At 40.1% G+C, this 17,567-nt stretch overlaps 1 protein-coding gene across 2 annotated transcripts in view; it reads right to left on the bottom strand.

The window, feature by feature from the left end:
• Positions 1-13,960: 13,960 nt before the first annotated feature.
• LOC118411313 (neuropeptide FF receptor 2-like) overlaps positions 13,961-17,567 on the bottom strand; it is a 20,513-nt gene continuing 16,906 nt past the window's right edge. For both annotated transcript variants that reach the window (XM_035813514.1, XM_035813513.1), the window contains exons 2-5: positions 17,238-17,523; positions 16,364-16,461; positions 15,287-15,386; positions 13,961-14,780 (exon numbers count right to left, since the gene is read on the bottom strand). In XM_035813514.1, the coding sequence (XP_035669407.1) occupies positions 14,063-14,780; positions 15,287-15,386; positions 16,364-16,461; positions 17,238-17,446 (1,125 nt within the window). In that variant the 5' untranslated portion in view covers positions 17,447-17,523 and the 3' untranslated portion in view covers positions 13,961-14,062. The remainder of the gene's footprint in view (positions 14,781-15,286; positions 15,387-16,363; positions 16,462-17,237; positions 17,524-17,567) is intronic.

Raw genomic sequence — 17,567 nt, 5'->3', positions numbered from 1 at the left:
AGCCTCGCTTCTAATAACTGCCCTGGTTAGGCCCTACGTGGAGAAGGCCCACCAGCCCCCGCAGCCAGAGCACAGTGTTGTCTCCTTTCTTCACCCTTTCATGCAATAGGTGGATGGATTGATGATAGTATGCTCTTGCATTAATCGTATAGTACAATATATGCAGTTTCTCATTGTCATTCCGTCTCACTCGTGGATGAACACTAAGGTTATAACGATTTCCGTGCCATTTCTGAGCCCCCTCTACATTAAAATGAAATAATGACTTCCTTGACTTATTTGATGAAACAATAGATAGTTTCTTGTCAAAGGTCATGCCAAGACAGTGTTAGCAATCAGACAAAGATTGATTGTACTGCTTTGGACGTTGCTGAGTAATATAAGGAAATGCGTCGCATATATGGCCAGGTTCGGTGGCCATATTTGCTCCAGGACTTATATCATGATTGCTGACACCGTCTTGGCAAATGGCTATAAATATTTTGAGACGATGACAAATATGAACCAGTGTTATATATGATATGTACAAACGTGTTAAAGAGCATTTATGTCTGTCATTTGTAGATATAGAGATGATAAACGGTGGGGCGTTTTACGACTATTTCTGTTGATATTACTATTTAGACAGATTGTGAATACTTCAAACCAATCCTGAATGAAGTCTTTCATTATCACAATACTTTGCAAGGATGTGGGTTAAATACTGCGGTAAATCACAATGTCTACAAAGGTTTGTGTGTTTTAAACTGCTTATTAAGCAGGAGAATTATACTCGACAGGACTCCGACCTATAGGCATATCTACACCTGTTGCTGTTGTTGTTGTTGTTGTTGTTGTTATTGTTGTTGTTGCTCATCGAACAGCCCGAGCTCGGCTGACTACCCCAATTCTGAATTGTGCCGTATGCCCCAAACTATTAGAACTTCTAACAAAATATCAAGTTGTACTTTTAATGATAGTTACTTTTGCCCCAGATTTACGCTTGTGCATGGAAATAAAAACACTCATGAATGACATCACTTCCACGGCTCTTGTAAATACAGACGTAGATTTCTGCTCTCAAGACGCACACCGACAAGGGCACGTGGCAGAGCGAAGGGGTTGACATGATAGCAGGATTTGTCATCTTTAATATGCCACGTGCCCGTATAGCATTTCTCCTTTGAATTCTAAGGGGCTTGATAATTTAGGCTATGCAAGAAATGTAAGTACAAATTTTTGACAGTTTGGGGTATCTAACATAAAGAATTCGTTTTCATAGCTGACAAAGCCCAAAACCGAAAAAGTAGCGAGTAGCCAGTTTTTGAAGGAAGTCATTGTTATTGTTGCATTTAACCCTATTCAGACGTGGGGGGGGCGGTCTTTTGAGGCCTGCGCCAATTTTGATGTCGTATAACGCCAGAACGGCTTATGCTAGAGCCACCAAATTTTCCTAAAATATTGTTGGCAACAATTTCATGAAGTTAAACAAATTTTGCAGTTTTTCGTGTTGCCATGGCAACCGTTTGTTGTCAGGCATTTTATGCAAAAATCGCTAATTCCGTTCTAACAATGTATTTGTCATGTTTATTTGCCATATTACTGCTCTTTTCTTACATAAATGAAATCTTATGCTATTTAGAATATCTTTCGTAATTAGATATGCAAAAATTATGCTAATTTGATGACGTCATCAGCCCAAATCCAAGATGGTGGACCGTATGGCCAGATCAAGAATAACTAGCTTATCATCCCTTAGAATTTGTAACTACCTGGTATTTTTTATCAAAAACCATCTAAATGACATGTAATCAGTTTTTGTGATTATTTGTTGCAAACAAATATTTTGAAAATTCAAGGTTGTGTATACAATATGACGGAGCCCAACTGTTATTATTTTAGATGCGGATGACGTCATTTTATGACGTCATTTTGACGTCATTGATGATGCTATTGGCAACACAAGTCGTAACAAACATCACTCTGCTATCTGCATTTGCTGTTACATTTCTGTAGCAAAACGTTCTGAGAATACCCTTTTTGCATGGGCCCGGCCAATACAATCAAATTGTAGACGTAACAATCACGTCACATAACGTCATCGTAACGTCAAACTTCTTATACTTGTCAGATATTACGTCTATTTCCAAAAAAATTTATTGCCAAACAACACGTCGTTCAAGAGTTGTAGGAATAAGAGGTGGAGGGCCTCAAAAGCCCCACCCCCCGTCCAGGGATGACCAAAAAAAGCCCGGACGTCTAAATAGGGTTAAATTATTGTTACGTTTATCTGTCAGTGCAGTGCTATGCAGTGTACATAACGGTGAGATGGTCTTGCAAATTGTTTAGACGCAAAAATTCATCGGAATCCTATGGTTTTAATCAAGGAAAACACCACATTCTAGTGACATTGGCGTAGAAACATGAGATAAGTGAAATGCGTGAGTGAGTCAGTTTCATCTCTGTGGAGTACAGAAGACTGATTGATCATTACCCCCTGGGCCTAGTAGAATGTCAGGGTCAGAGAACTACGTGGCAACGTGGGGAGATAGCTATGCCAAGAAGAGCAGACGCTCATTGAATTAAGTGGTTTTAGAGGACCTGTAAGTAGCCGTATGTACGTAGTACCACGTAAGGCCTCTCTGAAATCACAGCGACTGATGAGCTGCGTAGTACTGGAAAATGCGTTTTTGGAGGAAGGGCCAAATTAGCCTTTCGAAAAAGCTACTACATAGACCGCTCAAAAGTGGTGTCGACGGGTCAGTATAAAGTGGGGTGAATGGTAGCTTTCTGTTGATTGTGCCTGCTAAACAGTAGATCCCCGAAAGTCCTGTGGAACACTGTATAGTTGCCCGAAATGTAAAAGGCCAGATTAGGTAGGCAAAAACTTCTAAACAATGTTTGAATAGCTCCTGACGGCCTTATAAGTTTACCAATGGGTCCAGAAGTTTGCATAACGGCAGACGTGTTTTGTGGAAGGTGGCAAGGGGGGGGGCAGCATGGTGAAGAGAATAGTAGTCAGAAGTACGCTCAGAGACGGGTACCTTTGGTAACTATGGTGCTATCTACACAGGCGGGAAAAGGGAATGCACTGAATTGAAGTTCCATTACGCAGTGACGGCCTGTTGGAGCAGGCTGGATGCGATGATGTTTTCTACCATGTGGAGTAATAGAGCAAGAGGTCAGGTCAGGGCTGAACAAAGAGGAAACGTTCTTGTCCACACATGCGGAGCAGCTTTACAGCCCGCAAATATGAGCCGGGACATGTATATTGTGGCAGCCTCTGATCGCGTAACGGCTTGAAATGGAGAATTATTAAGCTGCAGAACGTTATTAAAACGCCGCAACACTGGCATGAAGTGTGAGTTCGCAGGTGCCCCAGTTAATAAAGGCTCACATTCTATACTGTGGTTGTTATACCGGGGTTGTTATACTGTAGTTGTTGCACTGTGGTTGTTAAGCTGTGGTTGTTAAACTGTGGTAGTTAAACTGTGTGAATGACCAAGCGCCTGTTTGCTCATAAAGGTGCTCAACGTTCGGCACAATGACAAATAGTCAATGTTTTGTTTTGCTTATTGTGACTTGGAGATCCCTGCCCAAGTTGACAACTTCAATGCCCATTGGGACAGGCGACAGTCATAATGTTAACACTTGGTTCATCGTTCAGAATAGAAACGTGTGCCTGTGAATGTGATGAGGAATTTCATCCACCACAGAATATCCAATCAAAGAGGTTCGAGAAGCTTCAGTTCGTAGCAAATTGTTCCTTCTGATGAAGTTGTTCAATGATTCTACGCCACAGACAACTCTACATGCCCGACTGAGCATACAGTGCGAGGTGCTCATGATCAGCTGGAGTATGATACTAAAATTGGACTAATGATCATCGTAATGCCACGCATCTGTGTCGCTCCCAGCTTAGCTCGGGGTGGCACATGTTTGCTGCACCTGTCAATGTCGAATGTTAGAGATGAAGTTTGAAGCTGTAACTAGTTTGTGCTGCGACATCCGGAATCCTGGTATCTACAGAAAATTGATTAATATGACAAGCTGGAAAATATTCGAAATAGGTCTTGCTAACAATTAGAAAGTCGTCAAGATGTGCAACAGTCATATTAAAGGCGCAACGTTTTATAATTTTACGGACGGATTGGGTAAGGTGATGAAAAATTCCAGGGTAAGATTTTTGCTCCCAGCTTTGCCAACACGGACAGCTTAGTGTAATTTGAGGGATGGACATTGCAGAGTGGTAGGCAGATTTTTTATCAATTTAAGCAATAGGTCTCTTAAAGGGGATTGTAAGTTGCAAATGGCAGCTTTTGTCTGTTCTATCCGAACAGCATTTCTCATTTTGTGCCCTCAAAATACATGGATCAAATTTTCAATAACCACTGTCGCCTTCTCCAGGATCAATACTGATAAGCAATCACTTCAGAACGTAAACTCGCGAGAGTTATGTCCACGTGATCTTATTAAAACGTGACCTTGCGGATCGTGTCGTCACCAATCGGTCAATCGTGCCAGGTAGTTTATAACACCCACCGTCTCTGTTCAGTTATAAACTTTCTGGGACGTCTGACAAATTGCTGACGACACGGGACTTGACCTGACACGTATTGGAAGAAAGTTGGAAGAAAGTTTAGAATTGTATGTACTATGATTACTATCGACACAGATAAGCTTCCATGATACATTGAATATCGAGCCTGTAGATATATATACTTCCATCTTTCTGTATATGTGCGCAGGTTAAAGCTCACCCGGATTACTAATTGCATAGACCTAAAGAATTGCGTTCTCGATTTTTAAAATAATTTACAAACATCAGCTTTCAGAACAAAAAACAAATGCTGTACTTTCAAAGTTTGTGAAAAATAGATATTTCAGAGCTCAGGAGATTTCTGATGCAAGCGATAATGCAATCTACGTCGCACGTATGGAAGCTATACGTTGAAACGAAACATCTGCTCCTGACTTGCCTGTGTTCAAGTGTTGTTTTCAATATGAATGCTAGATATTTCGCAAGCACCTTTCAAAGATTAAGCTCAAATTAGACAACCCCATCCGCCCGTACCAACGTTACATGTTGAACAAACAAGTGTGCTCCTGACATGTGGACGTTGCGTGCGTCACGAACACTGAATTTAATGAGAGCTATTATTCAAGCCTGTTAAGAAAAAATAAGATTAATTGCTCTTAGCGAGGCTTTAGACATAATTGGCAACAGGAGGCACAGCAGATACAGCCATCTATGTGAAAGTTCATACGGTAACAGAAGTTAATTTAATAACTAATGCTTTCAAACTTTTTAATATGCTTCTACCAACACACATGAGCACTTTCTCTCTCGCTCTATATATGTGTGTGAGCTCGCGAATGATCTTATATGAGTGATATTTGTGGTTGGCATGACATCAGAACGTCCTGATAGATTGCAACCATATTTCGGTCTCACTAAATACCGAAAACAACCGAAAACAACCGGAAACAACCGAAACAACTTGAAATCTACCGAAAACGCAAAATACCGAAAACAACTCGAAACCGCCGAAAACATGTCAAAACAAGCATGAACAACTGATCAGAACTCGATAACAGCCGGAAAAACAACTCAAAAGCAACTACTTATTTCTATTTTATTTTCATCTACTGGTTACTATCACAGCACGAAAACAACTTTTTAAGCAAAGTTTCAGAGATACGTATAAAGCCCTTAAAGGCGGAGAAATATTTCAGCAGATTTTAAGATCTATCAAAGGAATCGGAAACATACATTTGGCATTTACGGAAGATTTCAGCGTTTGTAAATCTAACTTAATCTGTTGTGTTTCTTTGCGTGAATTTTACATGTATTTTAGTATGCCGAAAAGACAACTTAAATGTCTCAAAAATATTTTCCGTCAAAACGGACAAATACCGTTTCTCTAGATCTGTTACAAAATACATGTTAACCGGCTAAGTCAATAAATGTAATAAGCCTTTGTCTGGTGTTAGATAAAACATTGCGTCATCTGTTTTATAACAGTGGCAAGATTTACAGTCAAAACTGAAAATTATTGCGCTTTCTGGTACAAAATGTTATGTTTATACCTCAGCAAATACAAATACAATACAATACAAAGTCAAATACAATAATCTTCTGTTTTTAGCTATTCCGAAAGCGTTTGACGTATTCAAACTTTCTGTGCGCAAGGTTTAATTCGAACAGGGGAGAACCTCTAACGGTTAGCTTATATGCGCAATTTTACGTTATATGAAATGTTGCGGATACCATGGTCAATATTGACCAAAGGATGCCATATATATAATTTATTTCGAACCGTCATTTACGCAAAGAAGGGAAGACCTCCCCCGTTAATATATTTGCCAAGACGTATATGAAATGTTCCGTATTTCATTTGAACATACGACATGTTTATTCTTTGAATCCGCGCAGTTTAAGCGAACTAGGGGAGACCTCCCCCGTTTAGCTTATATGTTGCCAAAACGTATATGAAATGTTGCGTATTTCTTTTGAACATACGACATGTTTAATCTTTGAATCCGCGCAGTTTAAGCGAACTAGGGGAGACCTCCCCCGTTTAGCTTATATGTTGCCAAAACGTATATGAAATGTTGCGTATTTCTGTAAAACATACGACATGTTTAATCTTTGAATCCGCGCAGTTTAAGCGAACTAGGGGAGACCTCCCCCGTTTAGCTTATATGCTGCCAAAACGTATATGAAATGTTGCGTATTTCTGTTGAACATACGACATGTGTAATCTTTGAATCCGCGCAGTTTAAGCGAACTAGGGGAGACCTCCCCCGTTTAGCTTATATGTTGCCAAAACTTGACGTATATGAAATGTTGCGTATTTCTGTAAAACATACGACATGTTTAATCTTTGAATCCGTGCAGTTTAAGCGAACTAGGGGAGACCTTCCCCGTTTAGCTTATATGCTGCCAAGACGTATATGAAATGTTGCGTATTTCTGTAAAACATACAACATATTTAATCTTTGAATCTGCACAGTTTAAGCGAACTAGGGAAGACCTCCCCCGTTTAGCTTATATGCTGCCAAAACGTATATGAAATGTTGCGTATTTCTGTTGAACATACGACATGTTTAATCTTTGAATCCGCGCAGTTTAAGCGAACTAGGGGAGACCTCCCCCGTTTAGCTTATATGTTGCCAAAACTTGACGTATATGAAATGTTGCGTATTTCTGTAAAACATACGACATGTTTAATCTTTGAATCCGCACAGTTTAAGCGAACTAGGGGAGACCTTCCCCGTTTAGCTTTTATGTTGTCAAGACGTATATGAAATGTTGCGTATTTCTGTAAAACATACAGGTTTAATCTTTGAATCCGCGCAGTTTAAGCGAACTAGGGGAGACCTTCCCCGTTTAGCTTATATGCTGCCAAAACGTATATGAAATGTTGCGTATTTCTGTTGAACATACGACATGTTTAATCTTTGAATCCGCGCAGTTTAAGCGGACTAGGGGAGACCTCCCTTGTTTAGCTTATATGTTGCCAAGACGTATATGAAATGTTGCCTATTTCTGTTGAACATACGACATGTTTAATCTTTAAATCCGCGTAGTTTAAGCGAACTAGGGGAGACCTCCCCCGTTTAGCTTTTATGTTGTCAAGACGTATATGAAATGTTGCGTATTTCTGTAAAACATACAACAAGTTTAATCTTTGAATCCGCGCAGTTTAAGCGGACTAGGGGAGACCTCCCCCGTTTAGCTTATATGCTGCCAAAACGTATATGAAATGTTGCGTATTTCTGTTGAACATACGACATGTTTAATCTTTGAATCCGCACAGTTTAAGCGAACTAGGGGAGACCTCCCCCGTTTACCTTATATGTTGCCAAGACGTATATGAAATGTTGCGTATTTCTGTTGAACATGCGACATGTTTTATCTTTGAATCCGCGAAGCTTAAGCAAACTTGGGGGCACTACCCCTGTTTTATCTATTGGCTAATACCGTCTCAAAGGTTTTATGAAACGTTGCCTTTTTCTGTTGAACATACGGCATGTTTGAAGCGCAGTTTCTGCGAACAGGAGGAGACCCTTTTCTATTTATTTTATACCGCATATATGTTCTGAAATTCCACGGTCTAAATCAGGGTGAGGCCGTCTGTTTTCTTTGTGGCAAGTTGACACTCGAGCTAAGAGACGGTAGAAATCCCGACTACTGCTATGAATATCTCCGCGACTCAACCTCTGCTTGAAGAATAATGATGTAGTAGGTATAGCGTTTTGTGCAGTGAGTTGTGTTTTCTCTATAAAACGGCAAGCAGTTCTTACTACAGGTAAATGTACGAAATATGTTTATTTATTTATCTACAAGCAAGCGTCGAGAAAGAGCAGTTTGTGCACACAGGCGGTGTCTTCTCGTGTTGCTCGTGTTTGTTTGGGTTAAGTATGGTGATATGCGTGGGCAGGCAAGATGTAAATTTATTCAGCGTTATTTCGTACTCGCCATGGGGCGCACGCCTCCGTCCGTCCAAGGAGGTGGAACTTCCTTGGTCCGTCTGTGGCACAGCTGTGTCATGTGATAGGATGTATCCAATGGCAGAAAAGAGTGGGGGGTTCAAATTTACGGGCCACGTACGACAAGGAGCGGTTATTTTCCAGGCGTTCTTTTTTTAAGAGAAGTATTGAAGAAAGTTTGGGCCTGTTCTAGCCCGCAAGTTGTGGCCGCGACACCGCTTTTACCGCCCAAGACCCCCGTCGACGGAATTTGACTCAAAGATACGAGGTGGCTATCATTCTGTAAAAGCTGTTGTTGTTGGAAATCGACACAGAATGGAAACCACGGCCCTTGTACCATCCGGATTAATAGAAGCCGACACTGCAAGCTGAACATGTTTCGCGTTCACAGAATCCAGGACCATCCAACAGCACGAGTCATATCGGCCACTACTCTAGATCTTCCCGGATTCTTATTCCTGTGTTGACCAGATGGAACTGTACATGTGTGCTCTTTTTAACTTACGCCGAGACGCTTCACCCGACACTGGAAATGGGACTGTGGACTGCTGCACGGAATTGCGCAACCGTTGTGATTGTTTCAACTGCCGACTACATCAGAATGAAAGGCCACAAATACCTAGCAGGCTGTAGTTTTTTTTTTACTTTTCCATGTATTATTTTCTCGTAATTCAATAAAATTTCAAAGTTTCATCCATTGTATTTTCTTGCTTTGAAATGTGCTAATGATTATTCTCCTAAAATGGCACTTATCCACACCTTATAATCAACTTAATGCACACGTATATGAGACGTACAGAGGGAACTTTAAACATGCCTTAAGGGTGTTTTAGTACGTATTTATGACAACTTTAAGCTGCTAAAAAGAAAAATATAGACACATTAAATCCTCTTAATTCACACGTATATGAGACGTAAATAGGCTTTAGATCAAATAAACGTGAAGTTTAAACATGTCTTAAGGGCGTTTTGATAAGTATTTATGGCAAATTTAAGCTGCTGAAAAAGCACCTAAACACACGTTATAATCCACTTAATGCACACGTATATGAGACGTAAATAGGCTTTAGATCAAATATACGTGAAGTTTAAACAAGTCTTAAGGGCGTTATAATAGGTATTTATGGCAAATTTAAGCTGCTGAAAAGGCACCTTAACACACGTTATAATCCACTTAATGCACACGTATATGAGACGTAAATAGGCTTTAGATCAAATATACGTGAAGTTTAAACCTGTCTTAAGGGCGTTTTAATAGATATTTATGGCAACTTTAAACTGCTGAAAAGGCACCTAAACACACGTTATAATCCTCTTAATGCACACGTATATGAGACGTAAAGAGGCTTTAGATCAAATAAACGTGAAGTTTAAACATGTCTTAAGGGCGTTTTTATAAGTATTTATGGCAAGTTTAAGCTGCTGAAAAGGCACTAAAACACACGTTATAATCCACTTAATGCAATTGTATATGAGACGTAAAGAGGCTTTAGATCAAATAAACGTGAATTTTAAACAAGTTTTAAGGGGGTTTTAAAAATCATTTACGACATCTTTAAGCTGCTGAAAGACAACGGCAAAACCGGAAAATAAGGACTAACACGGACCTACAGAAAGACCACTTAAAGGCAATATTTACGTACTCGTAAAAGTGGTGTATAGATCCGTAAAGGAGTAAAATACGTCAACATTACGCATGGTTTCAGCATCCTTAAATACCGTTTTTCGTGCCGTGTATCCCTTGAATTATTTTCTCCACGGGGAGAGAATGAGATGATTCTGAATGAAGGCTTCTTCCAGCAGAGGGGATGTGGCCTGTGGAAAAACCTTTCCATCACACGCTGTTTTATAGTGTAGAGCAGAATCCTTATTTTGATCATTTAGTTTAATCTAGAATATGGGGCCTCTGTGGTAATACACGTTTGTAGTTTGTCCATTTAAACCGATTTCTGTGGCAGCGGAAATGCGTTATATTTGAGCAAGAAATACACTGGATTGTTGGTTGCTAGAAAAAATATGTAGTACACATTAGCCAAATAGGCAGTAGAATTTGCCAGCAGTGATTAATAAGCAAACTTAGTTTCCAAGCAGAGGTTTCGTCGGAGGATAGTAGTGACTGCGATTTCTTGTTGTGGTCTGAGGGTGACTACTACACCCCGCCTCAGCCGTAGCCTCTCCGTGGAGTTACACAATAGATGCCAAGTAGTATATATATATCCATTGATGAGTTTGCGAGTTGACCAAGCAGTCCCCGTTTATAACAAGATCCGTGAATCTGAATTCGAACATTAATACATTCGAACAGGCAAAGGAGACCGTTGACTCGATTCTTACTAATATTGTATCAAACATGGCTCGTCAAACAAATCAATCCGTCCTAGCCTAACCCCTGTCGAAAATCAAATCAAAATTATTAAATGATAACGCACTGAAATGATTATCTGTTGTCTATGGTTGTGTCGTGTTGTTTTCGGTTGTTTTCGGTAGTTTCAAATTGTTTTCGGTTGTTTTTGGTAATTAGTGAAAGTTGTTTTCTGTTGTTTTCGGTAGTTTTTGGTTGTTTTCGGTATTTAGTGAGACCCCGATATTTGGTATGTAGATAAGCGTCTAGAAGATGAAGGTAAATTTAGGGCACCTGATGTGTCACCTTGTAATGTTAAGCAGAAATGTTTAACATACAGTTGGTACGCAGTACAGTGGGTACACACGTATGATACAGTCACATGGAACATAACGTTAGTATTTACGAGATTGATGATAAATAAGCGCTCGGAGTAACACATCGGCTTTGCAGCCGCGCCGCCGCTGCTGTTTGTCGTTAAACGACCTATTGGGCAATCAATCCGGTATAAACTACATTTATACCAGCATACAGTTGCAGGGTACTCATGCCAAGCGTTAAATAACACACTTATGCAAAATCGATGCAATAAAAAGTAATTTATTTGACATTCCAGGATACTGAAGCCAAGTGCCTAGCAACACCTTTATGCAATTTCCATGCTCTTCTTATTTCGCTTACACCACAGATATGGGTGAAATATTGCATTCGTAATGTTTCTTCTTCTACTCCTGTCACACTCCTTAAGGGAAAAGATCTCTGTCGTTGCTGGGTCGAATGACCTGATATTTGGCTTATAGCTCTAGACGTGTTTCCCCTTTTTTTGATGAATGGCTTTAAAATGATTTATTGAAGTTTTTGGGCAATTTTCCTCCCCTGGTGTGGTCTGGCATCACAATTAAATGACCTGAAATTTGTTATAGATATGCATCGAACATTTGGTAAAATGAAACGAGTAAAATGTTTGGCATGAACAATTTAAATGATTGATTTCGGCATTCTTCTGAGGGGAATTTGGTATTCTTTCGGCGTCTTGCTGTGACCTCCCAGACGTTAACCCCACGATCACCGTGTACCAGTGCGAAACCGGTTTCGTGCACCGTTCCGAAAAACTGAACCAAAAAAATCTGTGGACCGGATGTTGGACCGATTAGAAAATTATTATCCCGGCACTACGGCGGCATACGTTTGAAACGTGTTATGAGGCTTATTGGTGCAATAAAATAGTAAGAGCGAAGAATAGGAGAGTTGAGAGTCATTACAGTCTACAAACTACAGTCAAAACTTGGTCTAACAGAGGCAGTTAGCATTTTTTATTTATTTATTTTTATTTATTCACATATATTTTGCGAGTATGAGGCAGAAAGCACAAGTTGCTTATATTAAGCCTTCTACTCAAGAAACATACGCATAAAACAAGAATAGTAAACCACATTACATACATAAGTACAAAATGGATAACAGAAAAATAAATTTAAACAAGACAAGTTGGTGCTGAATCAATTAGGAGAACCTACCTGTACAATGGATATAGGTAATGACAAGATCAAAAATGTTACAGTTCTGTTGATGTGAGAGAGATGTTGATCCTGATAACAGTAAAGTAAATAAAGTAGTGTCGTTGAGGTGCTTTAGGTCTACTATAATATTTGAGACAGCCGATAACAAAGAACTTCTTTGGCTAGTATAGAGTGTGCAGTGTAGTAGATAATGTTCAGTTGTTTCACAATGATAGCCACATTTACATGTAGGATAATCAATACAATGGTGTTGAAATAGATGGTAGTTTAACTGACTGAAGTTTAGACGGAGCCTTGTAAGATGAACTTCGGAACGATCTTGGCCATAAGAGAAATGGGAGTATTTTGTCGGCTTGTTGAATAGTGAGTCCAGCCAGAGGCAGTTAGCATTGTTTACGTGAAGATAAGATACTCCACCAAACAGATTCCTTTGTAGCGAAATTGAGCATTGCTTTAGGTATTGCCCATTGACAGACATTTAGGTTTAGTTTCAGGTCCTATGGAATTTAACTATTTTTTTGTTCAGTGTTACTTTTTGTTTCTATCTCAATGTTTCTTTTTTTAAAGCGCTAATAGTAACCACAAGGGCCTTATAACGAAACGTAGACCAAATCATCGTGCTGTAAATTGTTGAATGGGTGAAATTGTTGTAGGGGTGAAATATGCTTTAGTTGCCCTCAGACAAATAACATCATCGCCACTGCACTGGCTTCGCACAATCAAACTGACCAGTCAAGTATGCTGCTACAGGCAAATCTAATCAAGTCAAGTTATCCTGTCATCTATCTAGTTTCTTGCAGTACAGTAGGGAACCAGAAATGATCTTCATCAGCCACTGTTACTCAATTTAAGTCATCTTTATTGTTTCTGTGTGACAAGCATCAATACTACCACCAGGACGGTACTCTCGCTGTGCTCTCTAGCTGTGACTTATGATTTGACAGGACACATAACGATTGGTATAGAAAGAAAACATGTTTTTACGCTTAGTGCGTTTTTTTTCAGTCACGCTTTTACACTTTGTATGATATGACCAGTATTAAATCAAAGTTACACACGTCTTTTTAAGGTGGCAGTGAGACGCCGTCTAACGAAAAGGGGACCTAATGGCTGCCCCCTAAAATGAATCCTGTTATTTAGTCATACCGTTGGTCAATATTGACCATAGTAACACACTAATTCCCATCGCCCCACAACACTGTCTTTCTTTGACTTAACAATGAATCCACGTTTCCGCTGCACATCAAATCTCCTTATTTTATCTGGCTTGTTTACTTACATCTATATCAAATACATGCTTCTCGTGATGATAACCAGAGACATCATTAACACACAATGAAGAGTGGTGGACGACAGATGTTTTACTAGACTTATCATCCCGAGAACATCAGATATGGATATAACGCGTACAAGATATTGCTACATACAGTATAACGTACAAATATGTTGAACGTACAAATATGTTGTCTTACTAATAGTATTCTAAGGTGGCTTGCAGAATAGTAGCCATAACAGTAACACGTAAAACAGTATTTTACGAAGACGTCGATGCCGACATGCTCAAATATAGAAAAAATTATTATAGTGTATTATATAGAATCCTCAATACATCCGAGAGTGCTTATTGCCACTGCATCGATATAAATGTTTTTTTAATGATTCATGTACCCTACGGGTAAACTTGAGGTTACTGTAAGAAATCTTGACTGACACTTCCAGGGAAAAGCTATTTCCTACTTGACTTTGCGATAGGTTTCATATCAACGCACTCCTGGACATTAGCTTGGTTCGCAGGAGGTTGAATATTGCGTCTGGGAAACTTCAATTTAGTAGTCTCAAATCGTCTCCTGATCGACATAGACTCTAGATTGTTCCGAATATTTGTGTTAAAGAATCCATATACAATAGGATTGGCGCAGCTATTTGAGTAACCCAACCAATGAGCAACGGGGTAAACATACTGGTGCATCACACCACTCTGCTTTTTTGTCAGATTGGCAAAGTCCCCAAGCATCCAGCACGTGTATAATGGTAACCAGGACAATGCAAACAGCACAACAACAGTGATCAACATTTTGAGCACCCTCACCCTCTTCTTTGAAACGGCAAATTGGGAAGCATGCTGGGGATCGTCCACAGCGCACGATGGCGTCTTTGCTAGCTTGTACCAGATACGGCAATAGAGGAAGCAAATAACCACAAGAGGACCGACATACACTAGTGAGAACAGCATGAATGTATATGTTTTCTTGTAGACAATATCTGGCCATGTTTCTACACAGATGTTAATAGACACGGTCGACATGATAGGAATCGGCTTAACGTGCAGAACAAAGACTTGAGGGACCATCACTGCCACGGCCCCGATCCAGATCCCTGCTAGCGCGTTTCTCATCTTCCCCAGGCTCATCCGCGGTTCGGTAGGGAAGACGATCGCTTTGTACCTGAAGGAAAGCAACAGATGATATCTTGGTGTGGTTTCTGAAATGATTGGTCATCTACAGACGTCGATGCAGTCAGAGAATATTGCTTCTTTGCTTGTACCTCTGTTAGAATAACCAGACAATTTCCGGTTAGTGCTATCCTCAATCACTGTGCAAAGAGGTAATTGAATCAATGCAAGTTTTTAAAAACTACCGGACGGAATAACGCCAAACTTGATGAATAAATCAACAAGTTGAGTTTAATGTATAGGTTACGTATACGCTACCGGTTCTGAGGTCTAAACATTATTTGGTGTATCTAAATTTCTCTGTGTACACAGTTGTAGTGGATATCTCATACTATATCTAGTAGGAAATACCCATTACTGTATACAAATAGCTAAATAAAGGATGGAAAGTATGACATTCTACATATGAAGTACGGCCGCGACTGAATGTCACCTGAGTAATAAAGCAGCCAATGCAATGATCATATTCACACTACCTTTCTGTCACGTTATGCCTACCTGTCATACGCAATTGCAGTCATTGTGTAGGCTGATGCGGCAACAGATATTCCCTGGATCATGGGGGTCACTCGACACATGACGTCACCAAACTGGTAAGCTGTATTATATACAATCAAGGGGTATCAATTTTAGTAACCACATTAACGTTGCTATGTTTCGTATTCTACTTTAGCAGAGGTCTGTATATGCTGTTCCAACTCGAGACGAATGCGTATGTAATACATATCAAATAAAGACCAACATAAATAAAGACCATTTTTTGAAAGCCACTTTCAAATACAATGTTAAAGTGGGTCCCTGGAAATTTACAAGGTTTAAGGTGTGTTTGTGTGTGTGTGTGTGTGTGTGTGTGTGTGTGTGTGTGTGTGTGTGTGTGTGTGTGTGTGTGTACAGATGTATGAATAAATCAGCACTCAGGAAATTGCTCATATTGATCAGTACCAAGTGATGTAGAAATTAGTGTAGGAGCATAACTTTGATCATCCACTCGGCTTTGATGTAACGTTAGTATCTAGCAAACCTGAATGAAACTGCGGTGTTTTCGCTTGATCTTTTCAACCACCAGTGTCTTGAAGGCAGTTTTAGGGGATGATTTATACTAATTTCTCCCATTTATCCGGGTAAGCCTTAGTCCTTAGAAGATTCATGAAGGTGTTGATGATAAAGGAACCCTGGTGTCCTTCCTTGAGGTTAAAGTCACAGCAGGCGGAATGTATATTACCGGCTGGTGCTCACCGGTGAATGCCTGTAGTTGTTATCGTTCGCGGCTCACCAAATCAACCAGGAAATTGCTCATATCAGCACCAAGTGATGTAGAAAGGCAGAAGCCGAAATGAAGACCAAGTATTGCTTAGGGTTACAGATCAGAAGACTGACGTACACTGAGATAAACCTTGTAGAGGGTTTTTATTCTGCATATCTACATGTGCATCCAAATGTCTCGAAATGTCACGAAAAGGATGTCTGTAATCATTCTGATTCGCAACTAAACTTGATAATAGGTACAGAAATCACACCAGTATGACAGTCTAGCGTGCCCCGGCTCATGGTCTTTATGTACATCCATGTACTTACCAGGCAGAATGTGCTCCACTAGCGTGAATGGCATGCAGAAAATGGCCACCAGCAGGTCACTCACGGCCAGGTTCAGGATAAAGTAGTTGGTTACCGTTCTGTAGGACATTAAATGCCATTACAAAAGTTTGAATTTGCAGTAGTTGTAACACATCTGCTGACATCATCGAGAAATGAACCATTGGTAATCTTTCCGCTACTTCGATGGGTTTGATGGATTAATGTCAAAGGTTAGAATTGGATTCGTGTGCAGGACTCTAAGAAGAAGAAGAAGCAGGACTCTACACTTGAAAAATGTGGAGAAGATCTGTAGCAACAGTTTATACTTCCTACGTATCCGTACCGAGACGATCAGGAGTCAAATGGATATGACAGCTTGATTTTAAGATGGGGCTGCCAAACAAAGGATAGTGATTCAATTTGTTTTTCCTGGGCTAGTTCATACGTTTTCATGGCGATTTTCTTTCGCTCAGTCTCAAGTCAAGTTTCCAGATGTTGGCTTAATCAATGAGACCTGAAACTCTAGAAGGCGAACTTTTGCCATCAACCACTTGAAAAAGACTAGTTAAAAGTTTAAAAAAACACGATTTGGGTAAGAAACAATTTACTGTAAGAAATCCTGATTTTGTCCAGAAAAGCCACCCACTAGGTACGAATAATGCTTCACGAAGACTATATCATAGCTTGAATGACAAAAATAATCATGGATTTTAAGGACATGTGCTACATAATCTTACGTTGATGGCATTGCTGCCCCTACGGCCGATGAGGCTATGGGACCGGTGAGTGAGTGAGCTACATAATTCAGTGCTTAGAAGATGTTCCTTACATTAGGAATAGAAATAAGGTAAATTAAGCAATTATTTCGTATTACCTCAGCCGTGGCGTCTTGATGACCACGCCACAGACAATGACGTTCCCGACGACACACAGCAGGAAGACCAGCGCGTAGGACATGATGATTAGGCCCGTCACCGCAGCCCCGTGTTTGTACCTCGACAGGGCCATATCCGTAAGCGTGTCGTTGGTGCCGTTGTTGAAGAAGTCCTGGCCATCGTAGACGGCGATCGTTTCATTCTCCATCTCAGACCAAGCTGTAGCTCTTACTTGTAGCTTTTGTCACTGCAGTCACTGCGGTGTCAGTTGATCAGCAGCAATACCTTTAAATACGAAAATCGAACATACGGTTTAACAAGTGCATGGT

Source organism: Branchiostoma floridae, chromosome 3 (assembly GCF_000003815.2).
Source record: "Branchiostoma floridae strain S238N-H82 chromosome 3, Bfl_VNyyK, whole genome shotgun sequence".
NCBI lineage: Eukaryota > Metazoa > Chordata > Leptocardii > Amphioxiformes > Branchiostomatidae > Branchiostoma > Branchiostoma floridae.
The sequence above is the reverse complement of the archived record's forward strand: the minus strand, read 5'-3'. Positions and strand labels throughout refer to the sequence as shown.